The sequence below is a fragment of the Fukomys damarensis genome, unplaced genomic scaffold, assembly GCF_012274545.1.
Source record: "Fukomys damarensis isolate Sample0158 unplaced genomic scaffold, DMR_v1.0_HiC HiC_scaffold_36, whole genome shotgun sequence".
In the NCBI taxonomy this organism is placed as follows: Eukaryota; Metazoa; Chordata; class Mammalia; order Rodentia; family Bathyergidae; genus Fukomys; species Fukomys damarensis.
This window is the reverse complement of record NW_022900948.1, coordinates 37488177-37510211: the sequence shown is the minus strand read 5'-3', so window position 1 is coordinate 37510211 and position 22035 is coordinate 37488177. Positions and strand designations below refer to the sequence as shown.

At 45.6% G+C, this 22035-nt stretch overlaps 1 protein-coding gene across 4 annotated transcripts in view; it reads left to right on the top strand.

The window, feature by feature from the left end:
• The window catches only part of Ttll11 (tubulin tyrosine ligase like 11), a 240698-nt gene that overhangs the window by 184996 nt on the left and 33667 nt on the right, over window positions 1-22035 (top strand). For all 4 annotated transcript variants that reach the window (XM_033759047.1, XM_010602956.1, XM_010602955.1 and 1 more), the window contains one exon: window positions 17282-17527. In XM_033759047.1, coding sequence (XP_033614938.1) covers window positions 17282-17527 — 246 coding nt within the window. The remainder of the gene's footprint in view (window positions 1-17281; window positions 17528-22035) is intronic.

Sequence of the window (22035 nt, the reverse complement as noted above, 5' to 3'; positions counted from 1 at the left end):
CTCTCCTGAGCCTGGACACCTTGGATAAGCTGTGCCTCATCTCTAGAGCTAAGTCCTTGTCCACATACAGAATGAGGACCTTGAATTTGCCAGTCTCTGTGGCCCGAAGCTATTTCCTTTCTAATCATCTTGATTGCCTTGGCCGGATGCTCTCTCTGGGAATAGTGTGCAGGGTGTGCAATCTTGCAGAAGCTGGACCATAGTAACTGCCTTCTTTGCTGTGCAGACTTGGCACTGTGACCTTGACGGTCAGCCAGGATGGGCTTCACCTCCACGGCATGCAGGGACCCCAGGCGCAGACTGCTGGGGGGGAGGGGCACGTGCAGAGCCCAAGGGCCAGGCAGAGCCCAGGGTTCAGAGAAGCTGAGTAGGGCCTGAGGCCAGGGCTGGCCAGCCAGCTGCTCCTGAGTGACACTGCAGGGATGAAGAGCTGAGGTGACACAGCAGGACAGCTGCTGGCTGGGAGGGAACTGGGCACAGGAAGAATGACCCCTGCAGACCCTCCCTGGTAGCTGAGCTGCATCTTAGACCTGGCTCCCAAGGGGCACAGCAGACAGCTGCCCTGGCTCGAAGACACTGTTCTTGAAGCAGACGTACTTTGGGCTTGATCTGGGAGTGCACAGGCCAGAGCACAGCTGCTCGCATCCCAGCACTGACCCCAGAAGAAAGGAGACAGGACAGGCTTTGTCTGCTTGCTCCCCAGGAGCTTCCTGTGTGAAGGGTCTTTGCTTCAGTGGCCCAGGTGTCCCCACCACCTGCAGAACCACAGGGAAAGGGTCCCAGCTCTCCTCATTTGGATCTGCCTTCTGGCCTCCCTGTCTCATGCCAAGGCACGGTCTGCTCATCTCACAAGGGACACTACACTCGTGCTTTCTTATCTTAGGCCAGCATTGAGTCCAATCCAGCAAAGCTGTGTTCGGGTCCTGGAGATCATTGGTATGTGCACCAGCATAGCATTTCCTAGTCATAGTCTCAGGAGCCACCCGAACTCAATTAACGCAGGGCGGAGAAATCGCAGGCTATCATTCAACCACGGCTGTATCCATATGCATGAAGCCTGGGGACCTGACTGCCTTGTAGTATTAAGCATAGCCTTTAGCAGGACCAGTTTCGGAGAAAGCACTTCCCCTACCCCAGCCACCCCTGATCTGTCCCTGTAAGCCAGAGAGACAGAGGCCAACAGCTGGGCTGCCCACGTGTGATACATGCTTTTCAAGAGTCTGATGGGCTTCTGCTACTTAAGAAATTGGTTACATTTAGAAATATTTTGGGCCAGGGATTTAGCTCAGCGGTTCGGTGGCCTGCCGAGTTCAATCCCTGGTACCAAAAAAAAAAAAAAAATAGAAGTACTTGGCTTCAGTGAACATGTCATGGCTATGTCTGGGAAAAGCATACTATTATCTCTAGAGCTTACCTGAAACAACGGGCTTGTTCCTGAAACAGATGTTTCATAAAATTCACTGTGTCACTCATCATCTGGGGCTGGAGAGGGGCCAGCACTTCGTCACCAGCCTTGCAAGGACGCCGACGTCTCTGCTGGCTGCCAGTCCATCCTACATGTCTGGGCCCACAGGAGATGCTCCCCCTATGGCTCCTCCTTCTGGCTTCCTCGTTCTGAAGTTAAACAGTTTACAAGTCTGAGAGCGGAGGAGGCAGAAACAGCCCGACCGCCAGGTGTGCCTCAGGGGAGAAGCTTCCAAGATACTGACTCAGAGAGAGCGTGAAGTTCTGTTCAACAGACTTTCACGGAGGTCCCACTGTGAACCAGGCCCTGTTCTAGTTGCTACTTAGAGTCTTGCCCCGGGGTTACCCATCTCAGAGATGAGGAAACTGAGACCTTGGATCTGTTTCCAGGGTTACTACTGGACCAAGTCACCTTAAAACCATACAAATTTATTCTTGCACCATTATGAAATCAAGGTGTCTGCAGGGCAGCACTCCCCACTAACCGTGTAGGGGAGAATCTTTCCTTACCTCTTCCACCTCGTGCTGGCTCCAGTCTGTTCCCTGGCTCATGGTAGTCATGCCATTCCCAGTCTCTGTCTTCCTGTAGCCTTTTTCTCTACACTCTTCTGCATCAAATTTCCCTCTGCCTTTCTCTAATATAAGGACATCTACCTACTCTAAATCCAGGATGATCTCAACATCCTTCGCTTGATTACATCTGTGAAGACTCTTGCCACATAAGCGTATGTCCACGGGTTGGGGGATTAAGATGTGGACACGTCCGTGGCAGGGTGAGGTGAGTGGACCGTGTCACCCTGCAGCCCGCTGGGGTATCTGCGGCTATCCAGCTGTTCTGTGGTGGAAAGGGTCTCAGCAGGAAGTGGGATCCTGCGTGGCTGGCTTTGTACTAAGCCCCTCAGTCGGAACTTGCTCCCTCAACACTGGGAGGCAGGCCCGAGGGTCTTGGAACTGAGATGCAAACACGATCCGAGAGGCCCCTGCTCTTAAGAAACCCGCAGCTAGGAGGGAAGGAGCTTTGTCCAGCAGTCCTTGAGTCAGGCTGATTGGACTCATAATCTGTCTTTACCATTTCTAAGCTGGGTGACGTTGGGTAGGTTATGTCTCGTAGAGAAAGTATCTCGTGTGGAACATGGGAACATATTAAGAATCATAATAACCTTGCTGAGTGTGGTGGGATACAGGTGTAATCCTAGCACTCAGAGTTTGAGGCACAAGGATCTCAAGGACAAGCCCAGCCTGGGCAACTTAGCAACTTAGCAAGTCTGTCCCTAAAAAATAAGGATTGGGGGTGTAGTTCAGTGAGAAGGCCGTGGGTTCAATCCCCAGTACTGGAAAAAACGAACAAACCCTCAAAGGCTTGTGGTAATCAGATGAGAGAGTGGGCTTTTTACACAACATGGAACAAGCAAGAGCCCAGGCATCTGTCCCCACAGCCTTTGTGGTGAGCTGATTTCTCGATGCCTCCCACCTGCTAGGTCCCCCCCAGCAGATGAGGGCCAGTGGAGCCTTCTGAGCAGCTCCTCAGAATGCAGGGAGAGGAGGAGGAGGCAGCCAAGGCTGACTTCAGGGTTTGAGCTTGGCTTCCCGGTAAGACAAAGATGCCAATAAGAACATGGAAACAGTGAGGAGCTGGTTCTAGGGGACAAATTGTGTTCAGCTTGGAACACTGAACTCACTGAGATGCAAGGGGGACATCTGGGTGGATTTGTCTGGCAGGTGCTGGACTAAGAAGGTGACTTTTAAAAGCTACACAGAGCCGAAGAGTGAGGCAGAGAATTCAAACTGGGCAAATTCCCGTGCCGGTTCTGAGTGAAGGATTTTGAGGATAGACAGCAAAGTTGAAAAGAAAATAAAAGTAAGATTCATACTCCTTGGTTTGCGGTTCCAGGCTCTTGATGTTCCTGCCTGCAAAATGGGCACGCTGCCTTTTTTACTCCCCAGGCTGCTGCTTAGCTTTCGTTAGATGAGGAACAGGAGACCATGCTGGAAAATGTACAAGGAGCTGTGGCAACAGGTGGCAGGTTGCAGCATCAGCCGTGTTTCCTGAAACGCCAGGAGAGGCACAGGAGGCTACACCACCCTCACTGCGTGCCCTGGAGGGGGAAATAATTGCTCCCCCTCCAGGTCCAAATTGGCCTCTGTGATGGGCTCCATATCTGTCCCACATCACAAGAGAGTGGAACCGCTCTATCCCCTGGCAAGGGTGGAATTTTGCCACTGGGAAATTTTGGGTTTGTTTTTTTTTTGTTTTTTTTTTTTGCACACGCAAGTGAGAGCACTTCTCTGCTGGACATTGCGGAGTACTTCTGCTATCCCTTGTCCTTCGACTGCCACCTCCGACACATCTGTCCTCCTGGTCCTCTTGCATGGTGGCACATGACTTCAGCAAGACAATAGACAGATCAGTGACACTGCCATGACAACCAAGAAGGGGTGAGCTCTGGCTTTCCAGGTCCTGCCTGTGAGCAGGAAAACTAGATGGCAGACTTTCGTTTTCATGCCTGGTGGGCGAGGTACCCACTGCACTCCCACTTGCATGGTAACCTTTGGATCCTGCCAGGTGAGTCAGTCAAGTGGGGACATTATTTTGTTGGAAGGAATGGGTGTTACTAGAGGCCACTGTGCAAAATAATAATAATAATAATAATAATAATAAAAATAATAATAAATCAAGATGATGGGCCTGGTCATTGTCACACCACTCCTTAAGTCTGTCTGTCCCCCGAGGAAAGGCAAGGGGGGTGGAGAAGGATGTGTCAGCCTCTGGACCCCCATCAGTACCTTTCTGCATCTCTGGGACTTCTAAGCTGTCTCAAGTTGAGGACCAGTGACATGCTTGGTGTTCTGCTAGGTTCTTAATAATAATAAATCAAGATGATGGGCCTGGTCATTGTCACACCACTCCTTAAGTCTGTCTGTCCCCCGAGGAAAGGCAAGGGGGGTGGAGAAGGATGTGTCAGCCTCTGGACCCCCATCAGTACCTTTCTGCATCTCTGGGACTTCTAAGCTGTCTCAAGTTGAGGACCAGTGACATGCTTGGTGTTCTGCTAGGTTCTTCACATTTGGCATTCTAAGTGCTCACTAAAACTCTGTGCATTTAGCGTTATTGCTGCTTTACAAATGAGGAAACTGATACCCAGAGAGGTTAAGTCCCTTCCCCAAGGTCACTCCGCTGGTGACAGGGGGAGCTCAAACCCAAGCCTGCTTGATTCCTAATCCCTGCGGCTCTTGCCGCTCGCTGACCTACCTTAACCTTGTGCTTGAACTTGCACAGTTGCTGTGGAGTCTCCAGAGCCTTCGGGGAGACATCATCAAAAAACTGTACCATGATAACTAAACATTTAGTACCTTTGTGAGAAACACCACGGCACACTGTCTGGATGTCTGCTCAGGGAATTATGCAGTGACAAGAGAAATTAAATACTTTAATGGATTTTGACAACAACTCTATGTTGGGGGAATTCAAATTGCGTAAAGAAGAAAGTTAGACTTTCTCTCTGGACCTGATTGCTAATATGCATGCCTAATTTATGAGGCAAATTTTTAAAATCTAATTTTGCTAGGACCAAAGTTCTTTGAGGAAAAGGATGTTACGGGTTGGAGCAGGCAGTCGACTCTTCCAAGGTGGCGGGCTTGAGCCGTTCCTGCATCCCTGATTAGAGATGGGCTCAGTGAGTGTCCAGCCAGGAGGCAGTCCCTTCTTTGATGTCACCCCAATGAATCCTCAACTCCTGTATTGTTCGTCTCCACTTTACAATAGAGAAACTAAGGCTGAGCAATGAGTCCACCTCCCTACGGCTATGCCGTGGGTAAGGGGTAGAACCAGGGTGACAGTTATTGCCATGAACTCTTCTTGCTGTATTACTTTAAAGATGCCTTTCTGGAACCTTAAACTGAAAATGACACCCAGCGATCATGCTGCCCATTTTCTCGCCATTTGGCAGAGTCACCCCTGGTCCTTCCGGCTGTGTGTCTCAGAGAACCCTCTGCATACACATCCATGCCTTAGCACCAGATATAAAGCGCTGCGAGGGGAACAAAAAGGGATTCTATTTCTGGCAAACTCGCAGTCTCTCAGAAGAAAGAAGCCACACACTTAAATGGGCAGGATGTAAGTTTAGAAAATGATCAATTCCACACTGTGCTGTTTCCAAAAGAGTGTGATCTGAGTGGGAGCGGTCAGGGAAGGCTTGCGGGCTGGCAGGGGAGACGAGCAGCAGAGGAGGGACAGGACTTGGACCTGTATGGCCCAAGGGGCGGGCAGGACACAGTCCTCCCAGACTCAGACTTTCAGAAGCACCTTGGCATCAGGTATGATCCTGGGAGTCATCACCATGTATAAATAAGATAGACAATTAAGCCGAGCATGGTGGCGCACACCTGTAATCCCCACACTCTGGGAGGCTGAGGCAGAAGGATTTCAAGCTCAAGCCTACCACGTGCAATTTGGTAAGAACCTGTCCGAAAATTTAAAATGAAGGGTTGGGGATGTAGTTCAGTGCAAAGGCCCTAGTACCATGCAGTTACAAAAAAGACAGACAACTGATGTATGGTAGCATTCTTGTCCATCTATGGGAAGAGGGGGCAGTTATTCCCCTTTCTCCCCACCGAACACAAACCAAACACAAAGTCAGGGCACCCTGGCTAGTGAAGAGACCGTGGGATCCGAACCCCTCCAGGAGGCCAGACTCACATCAGTAGAAGAAACTCAAGTACAGAACTGCGCATGAGGGAAGTGGGATGCAAACGTCATGAAGCGAAGATGTTTGTGTTGGAGAACTGCACCGCAGGGGCTCTCAGATGTGCTGGTACCGCTGGGTCGGGGAGCCCTCATGGCATGACAGCCAGTGGCAAATGAAAAGAACAAAGTGAGCAGACTTGACCGCAGTCTGAAGGGAGATGTTGTGATCCGGGATGTGCCTATGGAATTACTAAACAAGGGCGCGTTAGGTGCACAGTATATAAAAGAGAATTAGGATCACTCCTGAAAATGAACTAGGTCTGGATGAAATAAGATACCAAAAAGAGACTACAATGTAGGCAAAGAATAACTTCTCTCCGTGGTTCCCCCAACTTATCGCCGGCTTTCACACAGTCTATACTTTGGTGCAGAACTGTGTTTAAACACTAAAATGCTTCGTGTTGCAGACACATGCCGAGTGTGTAATTAAAAGGATCCCTTCATTAGCAGAGCTCTACAACAAGAGCTTGAGTTGGCCTTTCCTGCTAATTTTGGAAGTAGTAAAAGAGGCTAATACAACCATTGATTACAATTGTCACAAAGACAGTCTCTTGCTGTTGCCTCTAGGAAATCTTTGTTCTCCCAGAGTACAGCCAGGCTCTTCCTAGCAACTGAGAGTAAAGGAGGAAGAAAGACTCATTCTGGCGACTAGAAATAGAGGAGTGTGGTGCTGTGGAGGGTAAAAATGGGGCTTCTGGTTCACTGGGGCCACAGACTTCCCCCGTCTAAACTTCAATATCTCTGGGTGTAAACTCTGGTCAATATTTGTGCCTAATTAATTGGATTATTGTGAGAATTTGTTGAGACAATGACTCAACTATTCATTGTTAGAGACTTTGACAATGAAGCTATATTGAAATTATCAGTGTAGACCTAATGGGGCAATAAAGGAGGCCACCCTTCTGGAACCTTCCATCTCATGTGTGATAGCTCCTATAAAATGAAAAGTATGTATACTGAGGGCTTGCATCATATACATCTTGATGGTGTTGATGAGGAGGAAGAGGAGGAGGAGGACTGCAGTGAAGGTGAACACACGCAAATGGTTACGTGCAAAGAAATGGTTGATTCTCTTCTGAAAGGTGTGGAAAGCTTCTTGGGAAGGTGATAGGGAACCTTCAAATACTTAAAGGATATGTGTTTTCCAAGTGGCTAATTTGGTACGAACACATACAAAGGACAAAGGGAAGGAGGGGCATGGAAAGTGGAAGATGAAGAAGGCAGAGAACAGCCCATCGGGGCTCCCAAGCATTCTGCTCGAGACTGGGGACCTTGTCTGGTTATTCAGTGGCCTCCGCCAGCCAGTGCATGTGCAGCTAGTTGAAGACTCTTCCTCTGGGTTCTGGAGAAAAGCAAAGCAGCAGCAAATCACCTGCAGAGAGACAGCAGCCAGCTGCTCAGGAGAAAAAAGGATAACTTTGAGGCCTGTGGGTAAAAAATGTCCTCCTCCTTTCCTGCCAAAGTGGCCAGAAGGGTTCAAAGAATTCAGAATTTCACCTGCTCTGGTGTTTAAGTTCAATCATGGTGCAATTTCTCTCCTCTTCCTTTGCTTATTTTAAAGGCTCTCTGGCCAGGAGGTCTTGAGAACCAGGCTGGCCTCTCTCTGGACGCCTCTCCTCAAGCAGGAGACTTGGCCTGCACTTCCCTGTATTTTCTTTTTAACAGGAAATGAGACAAGGTCATCACTGGTGGTCATTTTAAAGTTTAACTGCTTCTGTGTGGGAAGCCCCAAAGACCTCTTTCATGCGTTGTGATAGTTGATTGAACGTGTCAACTTGAGGTGAGCCCAACTAAATTGGGTCAGCATTGTTCTGGGTGTGGAAGACCCACCCTAAAGAGGATTGTCACCAAAATGGTATAAAAGAGAAACGAAGAAGGAAGAATCACTTCGGCTTCCTTCGGAGGACTTTCAGTGTTCCCTTTCACCTTGGACGTCATCTTCTGGCTTCCAGTGTGGACTCTTCTGCCTCCAGCATTGACCCTTCAACCTTCTGGCTGAGACCTGTTGGCCTTCTGATATGGATTCTCACAGGACACTACACGGAGCTCAGGCCTTCAGCTGGATTCTTCAGATCCCCAGTGGGCAGATAGATCTTTTGTGCTCTTCCACACCTGACTCTGGGCAGCCATTCTAAGCCAATCTGTAATTCTTATATATTTATATATGTTTCTCTAATAAACACTGACTGAAACATGCACGATTTTTGCCACATGGGTAATCCTCTACAGAGAATGGGGATATCAGATAAAGTATGGTTAGTTATCCATTAGACATAAGAAAATGTGACACCATGAAGTACTATCTAGGACAAGAGGCTGGCATGACTTTCCTCAGGTCATGCAGCTTGCAAGTGGCAGAGGTCCAGCCATGCCTCAGTTTACCACCTCCAAGTCTGCACCCCAAACCACTTGGACCACCAGTGGCAAACCCAGCAGCACCCTCCCTGGCCTATGTGCAAAGAATGTTCCACGGCCTGACCGTGCTGCCAAACAGCAAGCAAAAGGGACTACAGTGAAAGAGATGCTCGCTCTGTGCTTGGGAACACAGGGCAGAGTGCTCTGTTGGAAAAGAAGTGAATTGGGAGTCCTTTGTAAAATGAGCTGTCAGCTCCTTCATCCATAAAATGCGAGGGCTGGGCCGGATGACCCCCGAAGGCCTCTCCTTCTCTGAAATGGCACAAGTTCCGGGTCTGTGGGAGCCAGGCATTAGAATAAGTCCTAGTGTTTGTCCTTTCATTAATGCATTGTCTGGCACAGCAGGAAAAGTGGTCATGCAGCAACCCCAGGCTGGTGGCTCCCAGAATCCATCCCTGAGCAGGGACAGAGGCCTGGCTGTGGCTGTGGCTGTTGCCATGGGGTCCCTCCTAATTTACATTCGACAAACATTCCACGTCAATGATTTTTGTGAGCCGGTAACTGTGAAGTAACACATTGATTTGTTTGGCAAACAAAAGGGAACAGCCACATCTAGATGAGCACTGGACCCTGTCAGGAAGTCACAGTGAGGTTGGTTACAGGCCCCCCATGCTGTGCAGCCTGGTGCTTTGGAGAAAGGCTGCATTTTTGAGCCTAAACAATGTCACCGCTTTGTGCTGAGTTTGTGCTTTGTGTGCTCGCCTCCATTCCTGCCTTAAGCCTCACACTGGCCTGTAAAATAAAAGACGTTCCTCCCTTGCTATAGGGGAGGAAAAGATGAGTCCAGATAAGTTGCCTAATTATATGAAGTTGAGATGATAGAGCAAAAAATGCCTGGGTCTTGAACTCAAACAGACCCGGGTTCATATTTAATAACTGAATGACCTTGGAAAGTAGCTGCACCTCTTGAACTTGTGTTTCTCATGACCATAATGGGACCTCTTATGAAGATTGAGTATCCCTTATCCAAGGTGCTTGGGACCAGGGTGTTTCAGATTTTGGAATATTTACAAATGATAATGAAATATCTTGGGGATGGGAGCCAATTCTAAACATGAGCTCCTCGTTTCATGTATGCCTTATATGAAATTACATGAAGGTGATTTTATACATTATTTTAAATAGTTCTGTACATGAAACAAAGCTCCATGATATGGAATTTTCCACTTGTAGGTTCATATCAATGCACAAAATTTTGGATTTTGGAACAATTTTGATTTTGGATTTTTGAATTAAGAATATTCAACCTATACAACCTAATTCATAGATCATTGCCAGGGCCAAAAGGAAATGTAACAAGGCAGCTTCCTGATCCTCAAGGTACACAGTGCCACTTGTGTGGAAGCCACATAATGCAGTCATTAGAGGCAAGACCTCTGGAGCCTGCCTGCCTGTGTTCCTATCCTGGACCCACAGCATATTAATTTATATTCTTGGGCCTTGGTTCCCTCCTCTGTAAAATGGGAATAATGATAACATCTACCTCATAGGGATTTTTATCAGTGTTAAATTTTATGACTTGTAGTTCCTGGCACACAGTAAGTACTCACACTATTGTCATCACTGCGTTTTGCTGCTGTTGATGTCACACCAGGCTATGCAAGAAACTGGTCAAGTGTGGTGCAAGTGGCCAGGTTGGTATTCAGGGGAAGACCAGGTCATGGCAGGAAGAGGACCCAAGGGGCATAGCCCCAGGATGGGTCTGGGTCTTAAAGGGACTTGAATGTCAGACTAAGATCTTCACTAGGTTCTTTTCCTCATCAGTTTGGAAACCGAGTTCTCACCCATTTTGCAGTCTATCGCCTTCTTTTCAAGTTGTACAATATCACCCGTCAAGCAAATGGGGCCTCTGTCATGGCAGAGATTTATCAAGCGACCGAGCTGGGCTACATGATAATTATGTTTATTTTTAGTAACTTCATCCTCCAAGTCTTTAAATTAGCGGCAGGCCTAATTTAAGGGACTTCTCTGGTGCTTGGTTAGCATTTTCTTCAGGAATGTCGACTCAATACGTGTGTACTTGAAATCTCCAAGTGACAGAAGAGACTGTCTTGGTTAAACAACAGGGAAAGATTTCCACTGATACTCCTCTGCACACAGCCCCACTGCCCACCAGGCTCTCCTGCCCAAACCATGAGGCCACCAGAAACATGATCCGGGGTGTTCTCAGACTTTTCATCCCCCATGTCCAAGCAGTGAGTGCCGGATCTTTTTCACATACATTGGCTTCCTGGCTCGATGCCCACTGCAACTGCCCTCCATCAGGACTTATCTTCTTTGACCTAGACCAGAGATTCTTTGATTCCAGGCTGCATGTAAGCCACCTGCAGGGTTCGCTAAACCAGACTGCCCAGCTCATGCAGAGTTTCTGAGTCGATAGTTCTGGGCTGGGATCTGCAAGTGTGTGCTTGTAACAAGTTCTCAAGAGACCCTGAGCAGCTGGTCAAGGCATTGCCCTTTCAGGACAGTTGATCTAGTCTGTTCCAGTAACTCCCTAATAACCTCTTCAGACTCGACTCAAGATGCACACTGACGATAGATTCATTTCTCGTCACCATAATTCCCATCTTGCCACTCCTCTCCTCGAAGTCTTCCATGTTCTCAGCTATCAAATAATAATGATAATAATAATAATAATAATAATAATAATAATAAAGGACTCAAATAATAACAAATGCTGGTGAGGCAGGAAAAAAGGAAACTTCTACACTGTTGGTGGGAATGTAAACTAGTATGACCACAGTGGAAATTAGTATGGTGATTTCTCAAAAAATTAAAACAAAATTTTTGACTCAGCTACTCCCCTTCTAGGTATCTTCCTGAAAGAGTTAAAGATGTCATATTTCAGTGTTACATGCATACCCATGATTATAGCAGCATGACTCATAATAGCTAAATCTTAGAAGCAGCTATATATCCATCCACAGATGAATGGATTTTAAAAATATGGTATTTATACACAACAGAGTACTACTCTGTTATGAAAAAAGATATACTTGAGTCATTTGTAGGAAAATGAATGCAGCATAATGTTAAGTGAAATAAATCAGACACACAAGCTTACATAGCACATAACTTTTCTTATATGCGAAAACTAAAAGATAAGTTAAGAGCAAAATGAAAGACAGATAGTAAGAAACAGGGAGATAGATCTTTTGAAACTGAGAAGGAGACCAAAAGATGGAAGGAGGCAGGGAAGGGAACATACATGTGATACACATATAGCAACTCCCCACAATGAATACTATCACTATGTACTGCAAACATGTACTAATAAAAACTTTTTAAAAGGAAAAAACTACCACATTCTCATTTCCTGCATGACCAAATCTAAGAATCTCTCACTAGAAGTCAAGATTAAGACCAAGACACACACTGCTATCTGGCGATAACACCACCAAATCATTGCTTATGTATGGGCCTCTCACATGCTACTGGATACTAGGAACTATCTTGCTCACTTTGTATCTAAGGCCCACGGGACATGTGAGTGCTTAGGAAATGTTTCATGAATGGACAACTGGTTGACATAAGCTTAACTAGAAATAGAAAATTTCTCCAGAGATAATTCAAGCAACTCCTCTGAAATTAGAATTTGACCTGTTATGGCTTATGTCTAGATGTCCCCCCAAAGCTTCAGGCAGTCATAGGTGGGGTTTTTAGAGGTGACTAGATCTACAGTGAGTGCTTCTTGGATCAAATTGTATAATGCTGGGATTGAGGGCATGAGGTTGCTAAATTAGTCCACTGATTGGTTTGGCATAGTTCTGGGTGTGAGTGCTACATCCTAAGGTCATGCAGCCTGGATAAACTAGAAGGGACAGAAAGAGGGCCACTGTTGTTGCTTGCTGTTCGCTGCTTATGCTTCCTTCTGCCTGCCATGAACTGTTTCTCATGCCCTTTTGCCGTGCAACCTGCCTGGGAACTAGCCAATTATGGACTGAGACCTCTACAAACTGTGAGGAAAAATAAACCTTTCCTCTTTTAACTTTGGGTGTTGGGTATTTTGTCTTAGCAATGAGAAAAATAATTAAGATGGACCATGCCACATTTATATCCCTATCTTGTTAGTTTCTGGGAATACATACAATTTATAGATTAGAAGAAATATCTCTGGCTTGATTAAATATCAAATACATATAAGAATGATATGGTGAACTTAACATGGAGTATGGAATGAGACAGTCCTAAGTATAAATCCTGGTTCCATAGCCAATCATGTAAGTTTGGGCAACTATTCAGTATCTCTGAGCTTTGGATTTCTAATCAGTAAAATAGGCATTATTTCCACCTACCCCATAGAACTGTTATGAGAAACAAATGAGATAGTAAACTGCTTAATACAATGCTTGATGTACAGTAGGCCCACAGTAAATGGCAGTGGTTTTTTAACAGTTTTCCAGACAAAATAGAGATGTATTTTTTATGAGAATTTAAATGAAAAATAATTCAATTCTATTGGAAAAAAGATAATAGATAAAACATGCCAAGATTCTTTCCTTTATTATAATGAATTAAGGATATACCAAATTCAATTTTTAAAGAATGAACACAAAGGACTAGTAAGCCTGCTTTATATTTTCTTTACCAGTCACTTTTGTTTCATAAGCATAACATTTCCATTAAAATGCTATTAAGTAAAAACAAGATTTTACAGTATTTGTGATGGCTTGGATCTCAATGTGATCATTGCAATTATCTCTAGCAAAGATACCATTTCTCATTGTTTTATTTCCTCTTATATATCAGCTATGTTTTTAGTGCCCTCTCCAAGTTGAATAAAACTACTTCCTTTGAATTTGTGGTTCAGAGTCCATGAAAATGTTATCTGTGGCTGTTAGGGCCCTTTTTATCTTGAGGTTACTAATTGGGTTTCAGGAGGATGGAGAATAGTAGTCATCCAATGGATGCAGAAACCCTTGAAAGGAATGTGAAAGGCTGTCACATAGAAGAGAAAACAGAGTCATTCTGCACAGCCCTGGGGCCGGGGCAAGCAGAAGGTGGACAGAGACATCCCCCGCTATGACAGTGGGAAAACCTGTCCAGTCTGAGGGTGATGACAGGGTCCTCATCACTAGGGCAACCCAAGCTAAGACCACCACCCTGAATGATGCGCTGTTTAAATGACCCACCTGCCAGTGCTAATGTCACTGTCTGCCTGCATTTAAATTTCTTCTCTCCACCTTGTTATAGAGAAGAGTAATGGTCACATATTATGAAGGTACCAAATGCCACTGAGTTGACCACTTTAAGGTAGTTGAAATGGTAGATTTTATGCTATTGAAATTTTTACACAATAACAACAAAATGATACCAGTAGACAGAATGATCTCCAAAGCCACTCCTAGCGGTAACATCTGATGCTCCTTAGAGGGAGCACAGCACCCAGGGGACTGATCGCTAGGCTCTATTTAGTCAAATAACAGACCATGTGGACACTAGCAGAGGAGAAATGGTTATTACATTGTGGTTCAGGCTCAATACAGAATGTTACAAGTCCACAGGAAACATGCTTATGAGAATATAAGTGCTCTGGGAAGATACTTATGATGTAATGTAAAGCACAAAAAGGAGGATTTAAACTACACAAATTGTTATACTAATTATAAATATGGATATCAGCATTAATGTTTATCTTTGAGTTGTGGGATTACCAATGGTTTTGATTCCCTTATATATTTCTCAAAATGCCTACAGAGAGCATGAATTACTCTTGCCATCTTAAAAATAAATAAATAAATAAATAAGACTCTTTAAAATATAAAAATAAATAGTAGTATTTAGGATCTTGTAACCCCCAATGTGAATCATGATGTGTTTTAAACTAGAATGGCGGTTAAAAAACAGAACAGAAAGAATGCTGGATTAGAAGAATTTATTCGTAATCCCAGTTCAGCCAGAGCAAAGCGGAGCTACACCTTCCTGAGCCTGAGCTTCCCCATCTGGAACAGGGGCATAATCAAAGTCTCCTCCATGGAGTTGCAGGACGAGCAAATGAGATCACAAATGTGGGGCAGGTCTGAGCTATTCTCATTGTCACCTGGAGTGTTCAAACTGTGCATTTCCTAGTCTTCCCTTCAACAAAACTTCCTGACTGCTACTCGTGTCACTGACTGCCACTTATCCAGTAATTTAAGAGCTAATTTCCAGCAAAAGTGTCACTTTTCCCCCTCATTTTTCTTCCTACAACCTTACTGGGAAAACACTTCATTTCATCTGAAAAGTAACCACCTGACTTTTATTTACTGGCTGAAGTTCAAGGTGAGGATGACAAAACCATTTTTGCTGGAGGAAAACTGCGCAGCCCTGGAAACATCTGCCTCCTCTAAGGAAGGAGGGCTTTCCTCTGTCAGAGAGAGCATTTGTTTCCCCAAACCCTCCTGACTGTGACCTTTAAAAAAAGATTTTTCCTCATGCTGCTCTGGTCTGTCCTCTGCCTGTCCTTGCTTTGAGACTAGTGTTAAGATTTACTTAGAAGGAACTGTGAACAGGACTTCTGCGGCTCGCTAGTCACATGAGGGAGCACTGTGTCCCAGAGGTTGGCTCCTAGGACTTGCATGAGGAGAGGACCATTTGCGCAGGGTTGTCAAGCAAGGTGTTTCTCTGTTGAACTTCTTTGCCATTTAAAGGGGTTTTATGAGGCGCCAAGCATCACAATGCTGATACTTTCATTGGTGCTCACATTGCTGTTAAAAGTGAAGTTTCCCAATTCAAAAATTCAGTGAAATAGCACCTGACACGTGCCAGGTCCTACAGATATAAGATTGAATAAGATGTGACCTGTGCCTCTAAGGAGCTCACAAAATAGTGGCAGAGACTGGCACAGAAACCAATGCAGTGCGGATGTGACAAGGGGAATGGCACCCAAGTCTAAGACCACCTGTATGGAAAAGGAGATACCCTGGCATGTTTTAAAAATGGAGCAAAAGTGTGCCAGGTAGCTAGGACCAGGGAAATCAGGTAAAGTCACTGATATGGCCCAACCTGGGAACCAATTGCAAGCTGGCTTGGATGGGAACATAGGGCACAAGGGCATTGCATAAAGAGAAGGAGTAAAGAATGGCAGTGGTGGTGATCTCAGTACCATGAGACTGCTCTAATTCTCCTGGATCAGCTCATCAGCTGGATAGTATTCATTGGCCATGTCTAACTTGCTCAGTGTCCTCTCTCAGGAGTGGACACAACGGGTGAGAAAAGGTCTCTATAGTCCCACCTCTGATTGAGCCAGGAACAGGAAAAGGAGCCAAGCAGAAGGTACATAAAGAGATACTGGGTGTAAAGAGGGGCCAGGAGTGTAGTGGCTCTTGGTCTGCGACTCTAGGCAGTATTCAAGACCTGGCAGGAATGGTATACCTTCCCGGGCAGGAGCTGAAAATGAGGAGGCCTGGGATGAAGCCAGGAAAGTCCTTGAGTGCCAGTATGAGGACCACAGTCTTGGGAATCCTGGATTGTTAATGAATAAATGGCCCAGCCAAGTGTGCTTTGACAGAGGCTGCTTCAGATGCCAGCCTGGCAGATGAATCAGGGATTGTATGGCGGGTAAGCTTAATTGTGTCAACTTGACTGGCTTGAGAATCACCTAGAGTGAAGCGTGCTGTTGGGGGTGTCAGGTGGGTCATGGAGGTGTAACTTTGGGTACTATACATGGTCCTTGGCCTCCTCCTCTCTAGCCCTGCTCCCCTGCTCTGGCCACCATGAACTAAATAGCTTTGCTCGACAACACCTTTCTGCCATGAGACTCCTGCTTTGGAACCAGTAGACCATGGACTGAATCCTCAGAAACCATGAGCCAAATTAAACCTCTCTCCCTTTTAAGTTGCAGTTGTGAGATATTTTGTTCAGTAGAAGGAAGGCTGGAGGCAGGAGGACCTGGTCTGCAGCCTATGTGGGAGCTGTCAAAGCCCAGGCAGAGGCAGACTGGGTGTGGGTTGAAGGACTAAGGAGGTGAAACTAGCTGTGGAAATGGAGGAAGAGGAAGAGTTGACGTTGACTCTGGTTTAGGGTGGGTGGAAATGACATGTGGGTCTGAAGGTGAGAAGGGCCTTCCAAACTAGAAATGGGTGTGAGTTATTAGCTACTGATTTTCTTAACTATCAGATTAATTTTAGAATAAAATCTCCAGACTACGGAATCACAACACTATGATCATTTTTTGTATGAGTTCCAAATAAGAAAACAGTTAAGCCAGAAAATGTAATTGTTCCTATTCCCAGAATCGGGTAACTGATGCATCTTTGCAAATTGTTCACTGAACTGTGCCTGTGGCTCCTTGCCAGCCTTCAATGAGATTTTTATATTTCTTAATTATTCAATTACTACCCATAAGTAGGAGTTTGAAATCAAACCCAGACTGCTCCATAATAGAGTATTCTCTTAGACCATGACTAGAGAAAGGGAGGTTTTCCATATTGGGAAACCAGGCTGGTAGAATGGAGGAGGCATAAGTTTCCAGTCATACAGAGCTCTGCCCTTGGTTCAATTCCTGGATTTGCTGCACCCCAGCTGTGTAACCCTGGATGGATCGCTTCCCAGAGGTCCGTTTTGAGGACTGTAAAGCAAAAACAGGGATAAGACTCACCCACTGAGCTTGCTACAGATCTCAGGGGAAGGAGCGGGTGCCGGAGGAATGATGCATCGCGACTTCCTCGTATCTTTCAGGTCTCAGCAGCTGGAGAAAGCCTCAGTCGAGAAGGAAGACCCTCTGGACAGTGAGCTGGCTGGCGTCCCTGACACCAACCCCGAAGCCCAGTTGCCCTCCATTTGCCTCAAGCAGGTGTTCCCCAAGTACGCAAAACAGTTCAACTACCTGCGCCTGGTGGACAGGATGGCAAATTTGTTCATCCGGTTCCTGGGAATCAAGGGGACGATGAAGTTGGGACCAACCGGTTTCCGTACCTTCATAAGGTCAGTGTGGCGAGCCTCCTGTCCCCTAACTGGCTGGCCAGATCTCCCTGACTGCTCTTGGGAAACTCTATGATGCTGGATGAGGACACTGTCTGAGGTTGGGTTGGCCTCGTGGTGGGCACTGGCTCTGGCATGTAGTTGATGCTTGTTTGCTGCACGAATAAGTGAATGACAGACCTCATGCTCCTCAATCCGGGGGTCTCACAGTGGTGTGCAGTCGTGGGCTGAGTGTTTATGGGGCCACCACAGAACAACAAGGCACAACTTTCCAACGTGTCAATTTCAGGAAGGGAAAGTTAAATAATTCAACTGATAAATAATTTAATACGTTTATTCTAATATAAAAATAACATGGTCATATTATAGGGAATAACACAAAATTTGCATGAATTCTAAAGATAAAACATGAGATAATAAAGAAGTGGGACATTTGCTGCAGCCTACAAAGTGAGGAGCTTCCTAAATTAATCATTACTTTGCTTCTACCCTGTGGGCAACCTCATGATCACCCTGAACCTCAGGGACTTTCTTCTGTGAAGCGGACAAAGGCACCTATGGCCTAGGATCGTGTGTGTGAGTGAGATTAGTTAAGACTGGATAGGAACATCTAGCGTGTACTGGTGATCAATGAATGTTAGTTTCTTCCTACCATGTTCAAAGAATATATATTTATATAAAACATGTGCAAAGGGTCCTGTACAGAGTATGGAACAAGGTAAATGACTCTAGACCCCTTCAACAAACACGAATGGGTATCACAGTGGATTGCCCCTTAGCAGCTAACTGTAGCATGTACACCTCAAAAAAGTCTCCGCCACCCCTCAGTGCTGCTGTTTTCCTTGTTGCTGGTTTTAATACTTCTGCCTTCCTCCTCAAAACCACACTCTTCACAGTTTTATTCACTAAAGCAAATAATTAGAAATCTTGATTTGAAAACCATTCTTGTCATAGACTTTTCTTCAGAGAAAGTGTATAAATTCTAACTCTAGCTTTCAGATAGTCTTCTTTCAGTTTTTACTATTAGTACCTGTTTGCAGGATATCCCTCGTGTGGAGTTAGGACATGTACCTCATACATCGCAATTCTTGTTTTAACCCCTCTCCCTTCCTCCCCCTGCCATTTCTTCATCCCTGCCCCGTTTGAAAAAGATCAGTCTCCCTATTTCCCATTATATATCTTCTGTTTTGCTCTTTATTTACATTCTTGGGTTTCGTGCGATATCTAAGCTTGTGTGTCTGATTTCACTCTCGCTGTAGTTAAGGTGCATCCATTTTCCTACAGATGACTCAATTCTATCTGTCTTTATGGCAGAGTGGACTCCCTCATGTATGAATACCACATAGGATGGTAAAACAGAAGTACTGGCAGGAATTTCCGGCATCTGAGCAAACCATAAGGTGTGTGCGAGGTGATTTTTGAGAAGGGCGTTATGTTTGTTTCAGGGTGAGAGGCTCGGGGGAAGGAAAGCCAAAGAGCACAGGTTTGGGGTTGGATCCGATTTGGCTTCAGGTTCAAGCGTACCGCTTAATGATGGTGTGGCTTGGGGCACATCCCTGATATTCTCTGAGTCTCAGTTCCTTTACCCACAAAATGAGGATGATCATTCCTGCCTTGTGCAGTTGCTATGAGTTGGGATTTAACACTGCATAAAGCACCTGGCCTATTGCCTGGTTCATAGGAGTCTTGTGATTACTGTCTCCATTAGGCAGTGGGAATTTTCAAGGAAGTCAGCAGGGACATGTTATTATTTGCCTTTATAAGCTCTGACTCATGTAGGAACTGCATTTGACTTTCGCTAATAAAAGTCTTATTCAGAAATGTCTTAAATAGTGAATTTTTCTCTTATTTAACAAGATATTTTAGGGCTGGCTAATGACTCCAAAATACAAGGTCCCACTTTCTGTCTTTCTGCTCACCCTTTCTAAGCATGGGCTCCCAGTTTCGGAGTTGTCTTGTGGTCTCAAGACAGCCAACATGGCTGAGCTCCCAGTAGGAAGAAGGGAAGAAGAGCAAAGGTCTCTAACAGATAAATTAGGTCCCCTTCAAATCTTTCCTGGAAGCTCTATCCACTTCCGGCTTATTGGCCAGTAACATGGGAAGCTAGGAAATAGATATTCTTTCTGTGTATGTGCTGTTCCATTACAGAGGAAGAGAACAGGTTGGTAGGCAGTCTCTGCTCTGCTTTGTGATTCTTGAGCCTTAGAATGGAAAGGTATAGCCAGTGACATTGGACACAGCTCAGGAGGGTACTTGAGATACTCTGAAAGCGCACAGAGACCCAGGAGAATGGCGCAGCTGAGCGAGTAGGGCACTGTGGCATGATGAATCCACGGGTCCAGACCTTCTGGAGCAAGGCAGGAGCTTTCTGGGCAGCACTGTGCACCACTGTCTCAATTCAGGACAGAAGGACCAAGGAGGCAGCCAGGCTCCCTGTGGACTTCTTAGGGGCGACAAGGCACCTTGACCCTGTGAGACCCACCCGGCCTCTGCCTCTTCCTGAGCCCCTGGCAGCTTAAACCAACACAGGGATCTCCCAGGAAAAAGCAGGGGGCAGGCTGGGGGACATTCAGCCCTATCCTGTGTATGGGAAGGGCTACTCCCTGGTTGGGATTCTTCAAAAGAAGCCAGATTCTCTGATTTTTATGTAAAATGTATATAAAGGTTAAGGCTGGCAATTCAAGTGAATTCTAACTTCTCTGTAGGTTCTACCATCGCTTGGCTGCCTGTGGTGGCCATGACGGGGGTGGAGGGTAACTTCTGGTGTGACAGCCAAGGAGGCGCCCATTCAGAGATCTGTGATGTTTATCCAAACCTAGAAGAAAAAACCGAACTGAGATTCGGCCCAGGAAAGAAGATTTCTTTTAAAAAGTGCTCTCACGCTGGAACAGGGTAATGTCAAAGATATTGCTACCAATCTGTCTCTATGTGATGGGCTTTCTGATTTCCCATCCCTTTGTTCTCTATAAGTAAGGGCATTTGCATGAGAAACCAATTTTTGTGATGCTAGAGACTATTCCGTCTCTGTGGCCATGTTCCCAGGCTGTGGCCGAGCTGTCGGTGAAGCCTTGGTGACCTTGACATTGGAGAAGGAACACCATCTTCAGGTGGGGAATAGGCCACCCGAGACGACGAGCCTCCCTCTCCACTCGACAAATGTCTGTCATAATTAAGGATGCAGGCAGAAATGGACAAAATATCACACAGCCACTAATAGACTTTTCCTTTTAAAATGTGCCAAGAAATCCCAATAGCAACTTAATGGGAAATGATGATATTCTCCGCTCTCAAATTTATCTGGATAGGTTTGGTCTTGCTAGTTAAATTTAACAGCAAGCAGTTTCTCTTGCTAACAACTATTCTCCCCCCGCCTTTCCACTTCGGTTTAAATTTTGCCTCATTATCAATTAATAATATTTATGCCATATGTTAAGTTGAACCAAGTGCCCTTCTCAGGAGCACTTTGAAAAAGACTCACTGGCGAAGTACATATGCGCCTCTTCTACCTCCCACGCACAGGGCAGAAGTTGAACTTGGCTTTCATGTCTACTACCCACCTTCTCTCCAGGTCTCTTGAAGAGAAAGAGAGAAAAAAAATAACAACAGCCCGACCGAATATGTTTGCAGGGTCCATGTTTCACCATGTGATGCATAGATCAGCAGTTTTCCGAGTGAATTATGCTAATGCCAGGCTGGCCGTATTCTATCCTTCTTTTTCACCAAGAAATGAGAAATAATGAACTGTCACTCTCTTGTCTAGACTTAAGTCTTATCGAACCAGCTCTCGTGTCATTTCCTCAGGAGGCGCATAACCGCGGTACATATCACCAGGAATTAAGCACCTCTTTTTTCTTTCTTTTTAAAAATTTGTCTTATAATAATTGCTGGGGTATGGATGCTTCTCTCTCTGGGAAAGAGAAATTATCTAATTGATTCTTCAGCTTGACAGCTTTCTTTGGGGAAAATGTGTCCTTGTTATTCTTCTTCTATCAGATTACTAATTTGGGAGAGCACCGATGTAACTCATACAGGACGCCTTTGCTGAACGTACTGCAACCCACAGTGGAAGTTGACCTCAATTTGCATTTGTTGCGTTTTCCTTGAAGGCAGCCTGGGAATTCGACAGTTGGGTTTATTTCTAGGAGATGCAGAGGTCCCCTGCACTTCACTCGGGGCCGTTCCACTTTGAAATCCCTGCCCTCACCGCTGTGGCTTCTGATCCTGGTCTTCTTTTGAATTAGAGGACCTTTTTTTTCTCTTTCCCTTTTCCCTTTCCAGTCTCTTTTATCATAAGGAGATATTAATATGCTTCATAATGGGGAGCCGTAAGGGGTTTTATTCTCCGAGAGGCAGCATGGTAGGCCAGCACATTCTAGAATTGAAATGTAAGGGGCCTTGCTTCCCCCTTGGCCACTAACTGCTGAGTGACTTTGAAAATATTCCCGTGCCCTGCTAATCCCTTTCCACCAATACCAGGATTTTATGCCTAGGATATCCACCGTGACTCTTAA